General features: G+C 35.7%; 1 protein-coding gene across 6 annotated transcripts in view; it reads left to right on the top strand.

Moving 5' to 3' along the window:
- TRPS1 (transcriptional repressor GATA binding 1) overlaps positions 1-15267 on the top strand; it is a 259064-nt gene that overhangs the window by 81382 nt on the left and 162415 nt on the right. For all 6 annotated transcript variants that reach the window (XM_081816420.1, XM_081816414.1, XM_081816419.1 and 3 more), the window contains one exon: positions 669-1272. In XM_081816420.1, coding sequence (XP_081672546.1) covers positions 669-1272 — 604 coding nt within the window. The remainder of the gene's footprint in view (positions 1-668; positions 1273-15267) is intronic.

Below are 15267 nucleotides of genomic sequence, written 5' to 3'. Positions count from 1 at the left end.
CCACCACTCCAGCAACCCTCAGTTTGTTTCCTGAGATTAAGAGTCTCTTATGGTTTGTCTCCCTCTCTAGTTTCATCTTGTTTCATTTTTACCCCCCTTCCCCTATGATCCTCTGTCTTGTTTCTCAAATTCCTCATATCAGTGAGATCATATGTTACTTGTCTTTCTCTGATTGACTTATTTCGCTCAGCATAATACCCTCTAGTTGCATCCGTGTCGTTGCAAATGGCAAGATTTCATTCCTTTTGATGGCTGCATAATATTCCATTGTATATATATACCACCTCTTCTTTATCCATTCATCTGTCGATGGACATCTTGGCTCTTTCCACAGTTTGGCTATTGTGGACATTGCTGCTATAAACATCGGGGTGCACATACCCCTTCGGATCCCTACGTTTGTATCTTTGGGGTAAACACCCAGTAGCGCAATTGCTGGGTTGTAGGGCAGCTCTATTTTCAACTTTTTGAGGAACACACAAAAACAGACACACAGATCAATGGAACAGAATAGAGAACCCAGAAATGAACCCTCAGCTCTGTGGTCAACTCACCTTCGACAAAGCGGGAAAGAATGTCCAGTGGAAACAAGACAGTCTCGTCAACAGGACTGGTTTTTTTCAAGCCCTTCCGAATGCTAGGTTTCTAATGAGTGTTTTCTTCTGCAGGAGAGCACACAGCTGCTACAAATGCCGTCAGTGCAGTTTCACAGCTGCTGATACTCAGTCACTACTGGAGCACTTCAACACTGTCCACTGCCAGGAACAGGACGTCACTACAGCCAACGGTGAGGAGGACGGCCATGCTGTGTCCACCATCAAGGAGGAGCCCAAAATTGACCTCAAGGTCTACAGTCTGCTCAATCCAGACTCTAAAATGGGAGAGCCAGTTTCCGAGAGTGTGGTGAAGAGGGAGAAGGTAGAAGATAAGGATGGGCTAAAGGAGAAAGTTTGGACCGAGAGTTCAAGTGATGACCTTCGAAACATGACTTGGAGAGGGGCAGACATCCTGCGAGGCAGCCCATCCTATACTCAGGCGAGCCTGGGGCTTCTGACGCCCGTGTCTGGCACCCAAGAGCAAACCAAGACTCTAAGGGATAGCCCCAATGTCGAAGCTGCCCATCTGGCGCGACCTATTTATGGCTTGGCTGTGGAGACCAAGGGATTCCTGCAGGGGGTGCCGGCTGGCGGAGAGAAGTCGGGGACCCTCACCCAGCAGTATCCTGCGTCGGGAGAAAACAAGTCCAAGGATGAATCCCAGTCCCTGTTACGGGTAGGAAGGTTTAATTTTTAAATAATTCACCTATCTTGAAGGGAAAATGGGAGGACACATATTCTCTAGATTTCATATCATTTAGTCTTACCAACTGAAACTAAATGATCTGTCTCAGTCTGGGAATTTATACTCATAAGGCCGAAGTGGCAGAAAGTAGCTCGTGTGTGTGTGTGTGTGTGTGTGTGTGTGTGTGTGTGTGAACTCTACACATCCTTGATACAGTGGTAGGCAATCACTTGTTTGTCACTGCTCTTAGCTCAGATTGAATGTTGGTTAATCATTCCTGGTGATTATGCAAAACAGCAAGGCCACATTTGGAGAAGGGGGGTTCAGAATCCCAGAAGATTGCACATCTGTTACATTAAAATAGGTAAATGACTTTTAAATTTTAAGGTGGTGTGACACTGTATCTGGTTAACAAGGAAATTAGCAGAGATTTAAATCACTAGGGATGCAGAGCCCATGGTGAGAGGTTAATACGGAAATGTAGGTTTTTTTAAAACTGATGGTATAATTATGTACAAATGACAATGCTTGTTGTTGTTTAGTTACCAAAAAGAAGGGAAAAAATGAGATAGACCCAAGTGTGAGTGGTGTGAAGAGCATCCAAAGAAGAGAAAGACCGGCGTGTTTTATATGATCCAGCTTTTGTAGGGAGAAAGACATAGTCCCATGTGGAAAAACAGAACCTCTGAGAACGATGAGATCCTTGCTCTCTCTCTTCATGCTCTGTAGCTGTGTCAAGAAATAGTTTAGATTTTGAAAATTCACGAACTCTCCATAAGTGATGCTTGCTTTTTGCCTAAGGCACCCCCACTTCGACATTTCACCTTGACTCTGACAAAGTGTTGAGCTTTCTGCTTGATTTCGATGCTTTGTTGGTGCCTAGAAGGTAGGATCAGAAAGCAGCTAACCTTCACAAAAGGGCCAGTTAGGAAAGCGAGCACAGCCAGCCCAATGCTTTGACCTGTGGGTCAGAGACCACTGAGGTCTCTCTGGATGGATTCTGGAGAGAAAAATTTCTCTTTCCAGTGTCTGCGTGGCTTCTCTACTCCCATTTCCTGCAGATCCTCTGAAGCCTATCTGCGCTTCTCAGGTTTCTCTATTGGAGTTGAGCAGTGCCTCTTAGAGGTGCACAGTTAATTATAAAAGCTGTTCCCTTTCCTGGCTGCAGTCATGCCCTGGAGCTAAGAGAAGGGCTTGAATACAGAAGAGGCTGTGCCCCTCGTACTCCAAGAAACAAAGAATCCTTCCTGCAGGGAAGGCTCAAGTTGATTATAAGTAACTTTAAAAAGAAGAGAAATAGTTCTTGTGCCCTTCAAGAAGGGTGTTCAATTCAGGGAGCTTCTTTCCAATACATACATATGGAGCTGCAATTGTAAATGTTCATTATTTTCTTAGCATGTCAGGACTCCTCTGGTCTCAAGTGGCTCTTTGGTTTTTGGTTATAAGGCAGGGTTGCTATGTCTTATGTTTTTAAATTTCATATCGCATCTTGAGAGTGTGTTGTAATTGGGTGCTTTACATCCGTATCACTAGAGCTCCCCACCCATTTTTTTTTTTTTCCCATTTTAAAATAGTTTTCACCCGTGACATCTTCATTTGATACCAGTTGTTTGGTACCAGATTGATGCCAGCCTCTTTTAGACTGTTTCTGGAATATTACCTTTTCTGCCACTATGTACATACACTAAGAATTTGGAACGATCAATCATTTTTTATATGGTTAAATCTAAAACCTGAGCCTGAGAGTGTTACGTTTTTTGAGCAGACTGGGGATAATGATTCTTTTCTAAAAAGTTCTTTTTCTCAATTCTATCACTTCCTTAATTCCCTGACTTCAGAGTTTTCGTTGCATCATTGCAACTGTTTCTTTAGTTCCTCCATATTAGCTGCTGAAGTACGAAATCTTCAACGAGAGACCGCTTCACCATGTCCTACAAATAATCAAATTCCTAACCATGGGATTTGTCATCTTTTAAAGGCGATCATCTAAATTTCGAGAGATGACAAAATTTACATATATAAGCCGTGGATCGTTCTTCCTTGACTTTTGTAAAATGTGACTCTTTAAAATTCATATTTTCATTTTATTTTAATATTGCTTTTGGGAATCACCGCTTTATTTGGAAGAGGAAGTGTAACTGATTTAATTTGTGCAGTATTTAGTGAATTAAAACTTTTTAACGTACACATATCTTAGCTGATCAGCTTTTTAAGGCATATAAGAGAAACAGCAGAGCCCATTCTGAATGTGAATTCGACAAGAATTCTACTTTGGCTGTAGAAATTGGCGTTGCTGAATTATCATACCAAATTCTCAGTTCATTCCTCTGCCATCAATAAGGAAAGACCCATCAAAGTATCACTATCATATTTATTGAGGGTAAAAACACTGCTTTAATTTTATAGTTGTAGGGGTCTAGTTGTTAGTGAAGGTGTCCTATAAAAGTTTATAAATACACCATAAAAATACGCAAATACAATTTACATGTAGTGAATGGAAATATAGGTGTCTGTAAATGTGTATCTACAGAATATAATATTCATATTTGAGTATAAATAGAATAGAACTTGAAATTATCTTGCTATTTGGCCTGTTTATTTAGAAATAGTAAGCACTTTGAAAAAAGGAAAATTGGTTTAAAAGTCATTTTATTAAATAGTGCATACAGTGTAGTCTTAATAAAGTGTGCTTATAAATACATTTATACATGTAGTTTCTAATATTAAAAGTAAAAACTTGACTATCAACTGACTATACAAATTGATAATGAGAATTATGAGAAATTTGTGCAGCAGAAAATGTTAATTTGAAATAGTTCAACCCTATGCTGGTTAATAGTGGAAACATTTTTAAAGAGCAGGATGAAAGTATTTAGGGCCATTCACAAGGCACACAATTATAGTTGCTTTCAGGATATTGGTCTTTCTGATACATGTTTTTAACTGGTTTCAGTTATGAAATTTTGCTGCACTCAAAGTGAGGAAAGAAATATAAGAATCATAGAGAAGAACTAAAATTTCAAAATATTTTCTCATTAGTTTTTTTTCTTTTCTTTTTTTGTTTTACATAGGTGTTTGGCTTTTAGTTTTGCGTTCAATAGCAGATCGTTTATATATATTTTCACATAGCAAATGTTTTGTATTTTTCCTTTGTTACCAGTATGAAATTGATAGGTTACAAAACATTTTAAATTGTGTATGTGATCTGTGTGGACCACTGTGCTTTGAGGATAGCAGGGGGCACATTAACATAAGCTTTATCTTGTAAATTGCTTTATGAAAATTAGTTTTTTGTTGTGTATTAACTACCTAATATTTCTGTAAACTCATTGGGTTTTGTTTTCTTTTATGAGTAGGAAGAAACATTAAAGACTTTAGACTCTGCTAGAAATAGTCCCAAGTTTATATGAAAACTTTGTTACTCTTCTAAAACTTCTAGAAGGATTTTATAAACATGAATAAGTTCCTGAAAATGTTTTGAAAATACAGTGTTTTCATTTAAACTTAAGATTTGGCTCTGTGAAGAGGTTAACATATTTAACATTTTCTGTGCTAAAAGCAAAAGTTAATTGGTTTTAAATATTCAACTTGATGTTCCTTTCTCATGTTAAACTAAACAGTGTGTAGGGTAGTCAGAACGCAGTATAATCGTGTGCCTTTTTCTGGCCAGTTCCTTCTATGTTGTATATTTACACAAAGGTATTTATTTATTCATTTTGTAGACAGACTCATACAAATGCAACTATAGTAGTCTTATGATTTCCTGCATAAGGAATTCCAGATCTCATTCTTATAATTGACGTTTTTGATTGGGTTTTATGACATAGAAAAGCTATCTTTTAACTGATAACCACATTAATAGGAACAAAGCATCTGTCATTAAATTTCACAAAGATTTTGCCAATATCAAATGCAGTTTTTCATTTAATGAAATGCAGAAGTATAATTGGGTTTAGACGGTAACTGTGTAGGGGGAGTTTATGGCAAATCCACATCCAGGTAAACATCTGCGTGTCATAGATAAACTCATCAGCTATGATAACTCGAATTCTCCCATAGGTTCAGACACCCTAGTTATCAGTCCACTTTCTTCATGCATCTAGGGGAAAAATGATTTTAGATTCCACTGTAAATTTATTTAGGGAAGTCTGTCTATTTCAACATGTACATTTTGCACCAGTTGGTTTTGGCAGAGACCTTAAGCCATGGGCCATGGGAGATGGGTTCCAAGTTCTGGGAGTTGAGTTCCAAGTTGAGCCACTGACTGTCAAAGGCAGGGCCTCCCAGGATCTCCGTTCATCCCACTCTTGGGATTAAAATGCCTGCCGTCCTCACAGAAGTGCTGTGCAGCTTAGTTAATTAATGTTTGTCAGGCCATTTGAGATCGTCAGATGCAGGGTTCTAGATAAGTGCAAAGTAGTATGATTATTTGTTCGTTTTGTAAATGTGATACCAAGACAGCACAAAGTAGATGTTATTTCCCCCTTGCTTCAGTGGTGTTAAATTTATAGTTTAAAGATTGTTGATACCGGACAGTCTATTGAGATGCAAAAATGTTCTTTTGGGGACAGTCCATTGGCAGCCAAACAGACGTTCAAACAAGCGACAGTGTTGAATGCCTTTACAACCAGTGACAGAAGATCGCAGGAACTTTTTTAAACTAAAGATGATTTCAAGGGAAAAGTCTGATACTGGTTTTTTTCCTTCACCTTTAATGAGAATAAAATCAGTTTTTCAATGATCTGCGGGTAGTAGTGATGTAATAGAATGTTTATGTATATAACTTTTTCTAGTTCCATTTGAATATTTACATATAGGTATACTTAATCCCAAAGAGAACAGACTATACCTAGAAAAATGGGAAGGATACACCACCGTAATCACTGGTTATGAAACTTGTAGTTTTTAGGGCACGTTGATAAATTCTTTCTTTAGGTAACTGTTGATATTTGATTTGTTGGTATTTGAATAAAGTATTAAAAACCCTTTACTATATCCAGAATTAACAATCCTTGTATATCTCTGTGCTTCTGCCTTGCATAGATGAATTTCTGTTGTCCACCTGTTAGAAAAGGATATGATTTAAATTCAAATGTAATATAGATTTATTTAAAAAATACAATCCATTCATTGACTTAGTTAAGTGTAGCGGTGAACATGACCGTTTTGTTTTTATTAAATAAAATCTAGGTAGCTTGATTTTATTTCCTTTATTGGTTATTCATCTTTTATATAAGTATACCATTTTTGACAGGAGATCACAACTAAAGCCAATTTGATACATGTATGTTTGGTTTTATTGGCTTGACCAATGGGATTTTCTTCTATTCCAATTTCTTTTTCATAAGTCAGCTCCATTGACTCAAGTATTTTTGGAAGCTTTTTTTTTTTTTTTCCTTTTTTGTAACCTAGACTTTTTGTGAAGTCTGGCATAGTTCTGCTGGCCCAGGTTTGTAAAGTAGGGGAAGCAGATGTATCTTTTAGTGAATTGGGCTGTAAGTTTGTAGTTGCTGTGAAATGGTATCCTTCAGCACAGTATCTGTTAATTATTTCCTGTATAACTATCTTTTGCTTGGCTTCCTTTTCTCACAGACTGCATGAGTCAGGAGATAACAGGGCCCCAAAAGGAACCCATTGTTGAATGTTCTTTCTTAGATGTTGGAAATGAAGAGTATATAGAAGGTGGCCCAAGTTTCAGGAGCAACAGATGGAGAATGATTCAAAAGTGTGGCGGCCGTGAGCTACACAGCCTTGATGTGAATGTAGTATTTTTCTGGTGAAGTCCGATCTGATGGACAGATTTAACAGAACTGTTGATTACCTAAAATGCCAGGAAATTTTTTTATTTTGGATTTTTGTATATTTTGTTATTTGATGCCAACAAAAAAAGTAAATACTACTTCCATTGTCATATTCTTTACCCTCTTTTGCCTTTGACTGTCTTAGGGAACTTTCATTAAGTATTTATACACGAAGACACTGGTTACTAGAATGGACTACTGGTTAGCTCAAGGAAGCTTGCCAAGCAGGATACTGCTGCATCTAGTTGTGTTATGAGTTCAAGGAGATACAAATAATACCTGGGAAGTTTGAAGAATCTGTTTCTTTCCTTTTGGTGAAGCAACATTCTCATTTATAGATGTTTGTAATTAAGCATAATTTTTTTTTTTTAAAGATTTTTATTTATTTGACAGAGAGAGACACAGCGAGAGAGGGAACACAAGCAGGGGGAGTGGGAGAGGGAGAAGCAGGCTTCCCGCCGAGCAGGGAGCCCGATGTGGGACTCGATCCCAGGACCCTGGGATCATGACCTGAGCCGAAGGCAGACGCTTAACCGACTGAGCCACCCAGGTGCCCCTAATTAAGCATAATTTATAAATAGAATAGAACCAGGGATATGACTTTATTTTGGAAAAAAATCCATAATACTTTATCTTAAGGCATATATATATTTTTTTATGGTATTAGTGATTAGGAGTAAGGCAAAGGAATCTTTCTTTTGTTTTTGTAAGTATAGGACGTTTGTGAGTGATAAATTGAGTGGTTGGTATCATTATTTATGTCAGAATGATCAAATAGCTCCCACACATAATTTTACATGTTAACATTCCTCTTTAAAAAGATAGTTTCTCAATTGAGAAGATTTACTTTTGGCATATTAATTATGAAAGTGATGAACCATTTTATACCCTGGAGATTTATTTGTAACATCATGATTAACCAGGAAAAGCAAAGAATATATGGATATATGTTTAAAAGGCAAAGTAGACTTTATAGTTTTACTAACACTTAAGATGAGTTGTGATTATAAGTCAAACTTTTATGAGAATTTGGATACATGGAAAGATTTTTAAAATAGATTTCTAATAAGCACAATATTTTGTTTGAGAAAAGTGATGAGATCCATGACTGTGGTTTATTGAATTCCATTTGCCTGTAGTGTTATATTTGTTTACATTTTGGTATTCGAGACTTATACTAAGTCATGAAAAAAAAAGTCTTGGTAGAGAAATGTCCCATAAAATAATCTGTTTTCAGGGAATCAACTTCAGGTGTTTAGTCAGTAATGCAGTAGGACAGCATGAGAGTACCTCCTAGCTGCCCAATTTGAATTCTTGATGCGGAAGACAAAACCTGGGGAAACTACGTTAGAACAATTGTACATGAAAGCATTCAAAAAACAGAGAATTTGGTTAGTGTAGATGGATACTTCTAATTGATTGTCACGTAATTTAGTATTTTATTTTACAGGATTAAAAGTTTACGGCCTTTCCATTAGTTTATTATTGAATTAACAACTTTCATCCTCACCAAACCCTTTGAGGTTGAAGCTGTTATTATCCTTTTTATTTAGGTGAGGAAACTGAGGCAGAGAGGTTAATTTGCCCAAGGTCACATGGCTTTTAATGGCAGAGATGCAGTTTTGATGAGGACGCTTTGAGTGTGGTCCATGCTCTTAACCATTGCACAGCTGCCTTTGACTCTCCATGATCTGTTAACAAATTCCTGGGGGATTCTCTGCAATTTCAGAATAATTTGTTCCATCTAAACCTACACTCTTTGTCAAAACAGAAAAATCACTCTTTGAAAGCGATGCAAATGATAGATGCTTTTCAAAAAAGAAGTGTCTGGGGGCGCCTGGGTGGCTCAGTCGGTTAAGCGGCTGCCTTCGGCTCGGGTCATGATCCCAGGGTCCTGGGATCGAGCCCCATGTTCGGCTCCCTGCTCGGTGGAGAGCCTGCTTCTCCCTCTCTCTCTGCCTGCCTCTCTGCTTACTTGTGCTTTCTCTCTCTGTGTCAAATAAATAAATAAAATCTTTAAAAAAAAAAAAAAAGAAGTGTCTGTATGACCATATAGAACACTGAAGAAAATGAAAACCAGTCCTAAGTTCCAACCCACAAATACTTTTCTATTCCTGTATAGGTTTCTAATTTATTTTTTATATGCATGCAAATATATATTGTATTCAAGTATAGGATCATTGCCTCACTCTTTTGTAATCTTCTTTTTTCCTTTAACAATATATTGTGGACATCTTTTCCCATCAACAAATATAACTTACAATATTTGGTTTACTGCCTCCATGTTGTGCCATGAAATAGTTACATCATAATGTGCTCAGTAGATCGCCTCCTGATAAACATTCAAGTAACTTCCAATGTTTAGCTATAAAGAAACTTTGATGAACGTCCTGGTATATGTTATTTTATTGTTTTATCATTTCCTTAGGACAGTTTCTTGTAATTACAGTTACTTAAATGAGAAAATACATGACTGATAACAGATAATGTTCAGAGGACTGGATTTTGACCCATCCTCTAAATGGTTCATTTTTAAAAATACAAAATAAATTCATTCATGAATAACATCCTAGAAATATTTAATTAAGGTTTAACTGTTAAGCTGCAAATTAACATATTTAATGATGAATGCAGATAATTAAGGAAAAGGCAAATAATCTTTAAGAGCTATTTCTTACCATGTTTATGGTAGATAACAAATGACCAATAGCCAGGACTGTGATGTGATATGCTTACATATTACATATGAAGCAAAGTTTATTTTGTAGAGAAATTTATTTTCAAGCAGGACCCATTTTCTTAAGCAGAATTGAGTCATGGGCAGTCAACTCAAATAGGCTTGCCCTTTTCAGGGAAGAAATTGCTTTCTTTTTTCTTGCTTTCATTTTGTCCCATGGACAGTGTTCTGTGCTTCACAATTTCTCAACTCAGTTTTAAAGTTTTTATTTTCCTTGTGTGTGTAATAGATTTAGTGGTAATGGTGTGGGCTTCAAGGGAATATAACAGAGAAGAAGTTGGTTTTTTTCTTTAAAATATGGAATTTAATGATCTTCATTGCTGTGTTTTGCTGAAATATTTATATTGATTTGTTAGAAAGTACTTTTCTTTTATAGGATTTTCAGAATGTCAGCTAGAACATTCTGTCTTTATTATTTATTAATAAAGTATTAAAAGGACAGGAGCACGAGAATACTTTCTCAACTAGCATTGAAGTTGTGCTTGTTATATGCCACAAATAGAGAGTTTCAGGCTATTCTAACCAATTAATAACACTTAGAAAAACATGTATGATGGCATTTATATATATAACTTAAGTTAGACTCATGTATGGGAATTTGAAAATGCACAAATATTACATTTGAGAGAGCTATTCTCTTAAACATAATTATTTGGCTTTTTTTTCAAAGACTCAGTATAGAACTTTAAAATTTCTTTCCTGGTACATTAAAAAATGAAAATACCTTCATTTACTTATAACTTTTCAGAAGCATATCTGTTTTGCAGAGTATGATACAATGGAAGCAAGGCTGGCCATACTTTAGGAGATACACTTCTTTGTTTTTCCTCATTCTTTACCCCCTGAAACTTTCTTGGTCATTCAAGAAAATCTATCTATTTTAGCTGAATTATATAACTTACTCAAAGAAAGTTGGAGCTTTCTAAAATGTGGGCTGTCTAGATAGGTAATCTGTGGTCTACAGATTAATTATCCAGTTCATGACTGTCAAAATTTTAGGATATATATATATATATATCTTATATTTTATATAATATGTATATAAAATGCAGGATGGTTTTTAAAATCAAATTGAAATTTAGAGCTTGCCTCAAGTTCACTATGTGATGTAAATATTTCTGAAGACTCCAAAATAGATCCTAATTATTCTTTGAGTAGGATGTCCAGGCTGCCGAAGTTATAGTTGGGTTTGGAGGCTGGTGTGTCCCCACCTTTCATAGGCAGTTTCTAGCTGTGATTTAGGCTTGACCGGATTTTATTTTCTGGTAAAATTAGATTTCATGTTTTCTTTTTACTCTTCCCTTGTGATGTAGTGGAAAGAGGACTGGATTTTGGAGGCAAGGAGGTTTTGTGTTCTAGACTCACTTTGTGACTAACCAGCTGTGTGACCCTGACTGAGTCATTCAATCCTTGTGCACTGTTTCCTTTGGAAAATTATAGAGATTGAAATATACAATTACTCATCTCTTTAAAATTACAAATTCCAGGGCCAAGTCAATTTTCTATAAAACCTTAAACTTTCAGGTCTGTGAATTGATACCTGAGGCAACTTTAAGACAGAAATCTTATATTTTAGACTTAGTACTGCTGGTGTCCAAAGAGATATCACATATTTGATGTGTGCATTCTTAAATCAGATTTCCCTCTCATGGCTAGGAATCCATAAGTTATTAAAAAAAAAAAGGCACTGTCACAGTGCAGTCTGAAATCTTCAACAGTTAATTGATACTGAGGTTTATCTCATATAAGAAAGCTCAGTCTTTCAAAATAAATTGTTTCAAAAATCATGTTATTAAGGGGCTGCTTGTGTATGATGATAAAGGGAAGTATATGCAATGAGAAATAGAATAATTCTGGGGAGAATATGACAGGCTTAAAGTCTATTTCCTCAGTTTCTTGGCATTGAGTGGTGATGCCTGTTTTGTTCAGTCAGATGTTCAAATCAGAGTTTTGGATGCAGAAACTAATTTTAGTAGGTGGGGTGCAAATTTCTTATGAGTCCATGAATAGACTCTAATCCCAGCTGTTTCATTACAATTATAAAAATAAAATTGGCTGTGAATCATTCAAACTCTATTTAATGGATGTGAATAATTCAGTTTTGTCCCACTGAAATCTTAAAACTATAAACCTATCTTAGATTTTTTATGCTCCTTCACAGTTAGTATCCCATTATTCATGTATGACTTACTTGAAATATTGGTGGTCATGATGAAAATGACCATATTTCCACTCAGTTCCTGTGAGTTTTAGGAGAGGAGGTGGCCCCTAGGGTGAGGCGAGGGATGAAATGGAGAAAGAAATTGGGAAGAGTCTACAAAAAGAGAGAAGGATGTTAAATTAGTATTTTTGGACTTTTTCTTTTCCAATAAAATATATATGTTCATTATAGATATTTTAGAAAATATAAATAAGAAAAAATAAGAAAATGACTGCTCAGCACTTCAGTGCATCCTTTTCTGGAGACACACACACACCTACACACATAGACATATACATACAAACATAGGTTTATAGGCTTATTGTTAAATAACCTTCAATTTTACTTTTTAATAAGCTATAAACATTTCTCCATATTAGTATATATTCTGCTACATCCAATTTATTGACTTCATAGTTTTTCATTATACGTTGTACTAGTTGTACTAGAAAAGATGATTATTGATTTCTTGTGGTTGGACATTTAAGTTATTTTCAGTTTTTGCTATTATAAATAATGTTGTATTGAATATCCATGTAGCTAAATAATTGTATCTTGCTTGCAACTTTAAATTGTTAGAATTGATTTCCCTATAATCAGGTGCCTTACGGGATGACACAATAGCAGAGTTTATTGACAAGTATAAGTTACTTTACCAGGCTGTGTATATATACTCTTGAGAAACAGAAAAATAGTATCATTTCTTGACTTTAAGTAATTAGAATTATATCACAGTGGTAGCTAAGAAATAGAAACCGTAATGTTTTCTTTAAAGATTATTGTAGGGGGAAAAGTTAATATGATGGTTTGAATAAAGTGCATTTCTGAAACACCAACAAATAACTAATCAGGCAATCTGTTTCACATTTATAAGTTGAGAGATAGATTCCTTAGTTACCTTGGTATTCAAAGATTATTTAAATAGTATAATATACTGACGTGAGTCTTACAAGGTAAATATATGTAGATAGATAGATATGGATATACTATCTCAAAGGGTTTAGCTCTCTCCAAACCTTCTTAAAGTTAATATGTTTTGGTGATCATGTAAAATTGATGCTAATAGGTACTCAATGAAGAGTTTGGTATACAAACTCTGTTTTGAAATATTTGAATTTATTTTAATTTGCTCAAGGTCATTTACATGGTTTATTGTAAAGTAAGAATAAAAATCAGGTGTTAAAGGGAAGTGTAGAAAACCATTCTAACCTACATCCCTTTCCATTTGCTTTTCCAAGCATCTTACTGCTATATGCAAAGTCTTTTCATAATACTAGAGACTGGTTGTATTTCTGGTTCATGAAGTTTCAACAAAATACCCTTTTGTTTGGGTGACTCAAGTGCATATTTGGTTGTGCCTATATTTAACTGTGCTAATATTCATCTGGGTTCAAGATTTATTTTCCAAGAACCAACATGCACTAGACCAAACTAACCTAGACTCCGAAAGACTTGAAAGAAACAGGAATCTAAAATAAAAGGCAACTTTGTAGAATCATTCCTTGGCATATTGGTCTCTAACTTTTCTTGTCATCCAATAAATGATAATTTAGCACCTACTAGATTTCAGAAACCATGAAAGATGCTATAAAGGGTATGACTATGAATAAATCAGTATTCCTGCCCTCACATAATATACAGTCATTGTAAGTAATAAGATAGGTATATGGACAACTATAGTATGAACAGGAGAGCGAAGAGCAGAGGTCTTTGGGTGTTTAAAGAGAAACAGATCACATTCAGTTAAGTGACTAAAGATAGTGTCATAAAGAGTTTTCTGAGCTGGTTTTTGAGAAAAGCCTGGGCTTTTAGCAGGTGAATATGACAGCTATGTAAGTTAGAACAATGTGAGGTTAGCTTAGGGAACTTAGGGAACTTTCAGGAAGTAGATTATAGAAAAGCTTGACCAAAAGTTATGTGCAGTGTAGTTTGGGGAGCTAAGACTTGGCATATAGGTTAGGAAATTTTCCTTAAATGCTATTCAAAAAACTTTATTTCACAAGGAAATAGAGAACCATCATGAGTTTTGGAGCCAAGGATAATTTGATCAAACCTTTAATAAGGTTAATATGGCATTTTACATAGGATACTTGGAAGGGTGTGAGTAGGTGTCCAGAATTCGAGTGAGGGAGGTTAATTAGTAGGCTAATCTTTTACCCTGTGAGTTACCAAGAGTTCGCACTAGGAAAGTGAAAATGAGAAATAATTTCCGTAGATACGCTAGATGTAGAATCTCCAAGAGTTTACATGTGTTGGTGACCAAGAGGAGGGAGGTTATGATGAATGAGGCTTTGAGTTTGGAAGAGGGGTCTAATAATAGCTAACAATCAGTAATCACTGTGGGCCAGGCCCTGCTCTTTATCTGTAGTAACTCACTGAATCTTCACAATAACCCCATGACATAGATGCTACCTTTAATTTCATTTTATAGAAGAAGTAGAGTCTCAAAGATGTTAAAGTCACTTGCCCAAAGTCACGGGCTAGTTAGTGACTGGGTCAAGCTAGATCATGCCCATGTAGTCTGGCTTTAAAGTCCATATTTCTTACTATATTGCTTTTGGATGAATGGTGGTGTCATTAGCAAAACTCTAGAGTGAACTGTTTTGCAAGTGCAAAATAATGAAGCTAGTCTTAAATATACCAAGTTTGCAGAACATTCAGATGAAAATATCTAATGGATAGCGGGAAATGACATCAATTATAGGAAATACAGGAGTTGGAATGACTTATCAATTAATTGACATTCATTTAATAGCGTTTATATTGAAAGCTAGTTTGTGCAAAATATTCCAGGAGTAGTATCAATATGGACATGCTGTAGACACTGATTTTTCAAGTCATTTGCAAACAAGTAGGGGAGATAGTGTTCAGAAAAAATGATTGTAGTATAAGAAAAGGAGTATCAAGTGCTATAGAGTGAAACAAACAAAATGTGGTATTTTATTTATTTAAAATTTTTTAGAAGAAGATGTGACCTCTGCTTAATTCAGCCATCAGGGAAGGCTTCCTGGAATAGGTTACTTATCAGTTGGTTCTTGAAAAGGGTTGGAATCTGAATAGATGGGGATGGATGGAGCAGGGGACTACTGGGGTGCAAGCAACAAACAAACAAATAAAAAAGAACTTTGGTGTTTGGAAAACTTGAAGAATCAAAGTCCTAAAGTCTAAAGAGAATATAAGTAGAAGGTGGCTTTGTTACTCCAGCAAAAAAAAAAAAAAAAAAAGTATAGTGGCTGAGCCCCCCTCTA

Source organism: Leptonychotes weddellii, chromosome 4, assembly GCF_054177405.1.
Source record: "Leptonychotes weddellii isolate Sample4059 chromosome 4, ASM5417740v2, whole genome shotgun sequence".
Lineage (NCBI taxonomy): Eukaryota > Metazoa > Chordata > Mammalia > Carnivora > Phocidae > Leptonychotes > Leptonychotes weddellii.
The sequence above is the reverse complement of the archived record's forward strand: the minus strand, read 5'-3'. Positions and strand labels throughout refer to the sequence as shown.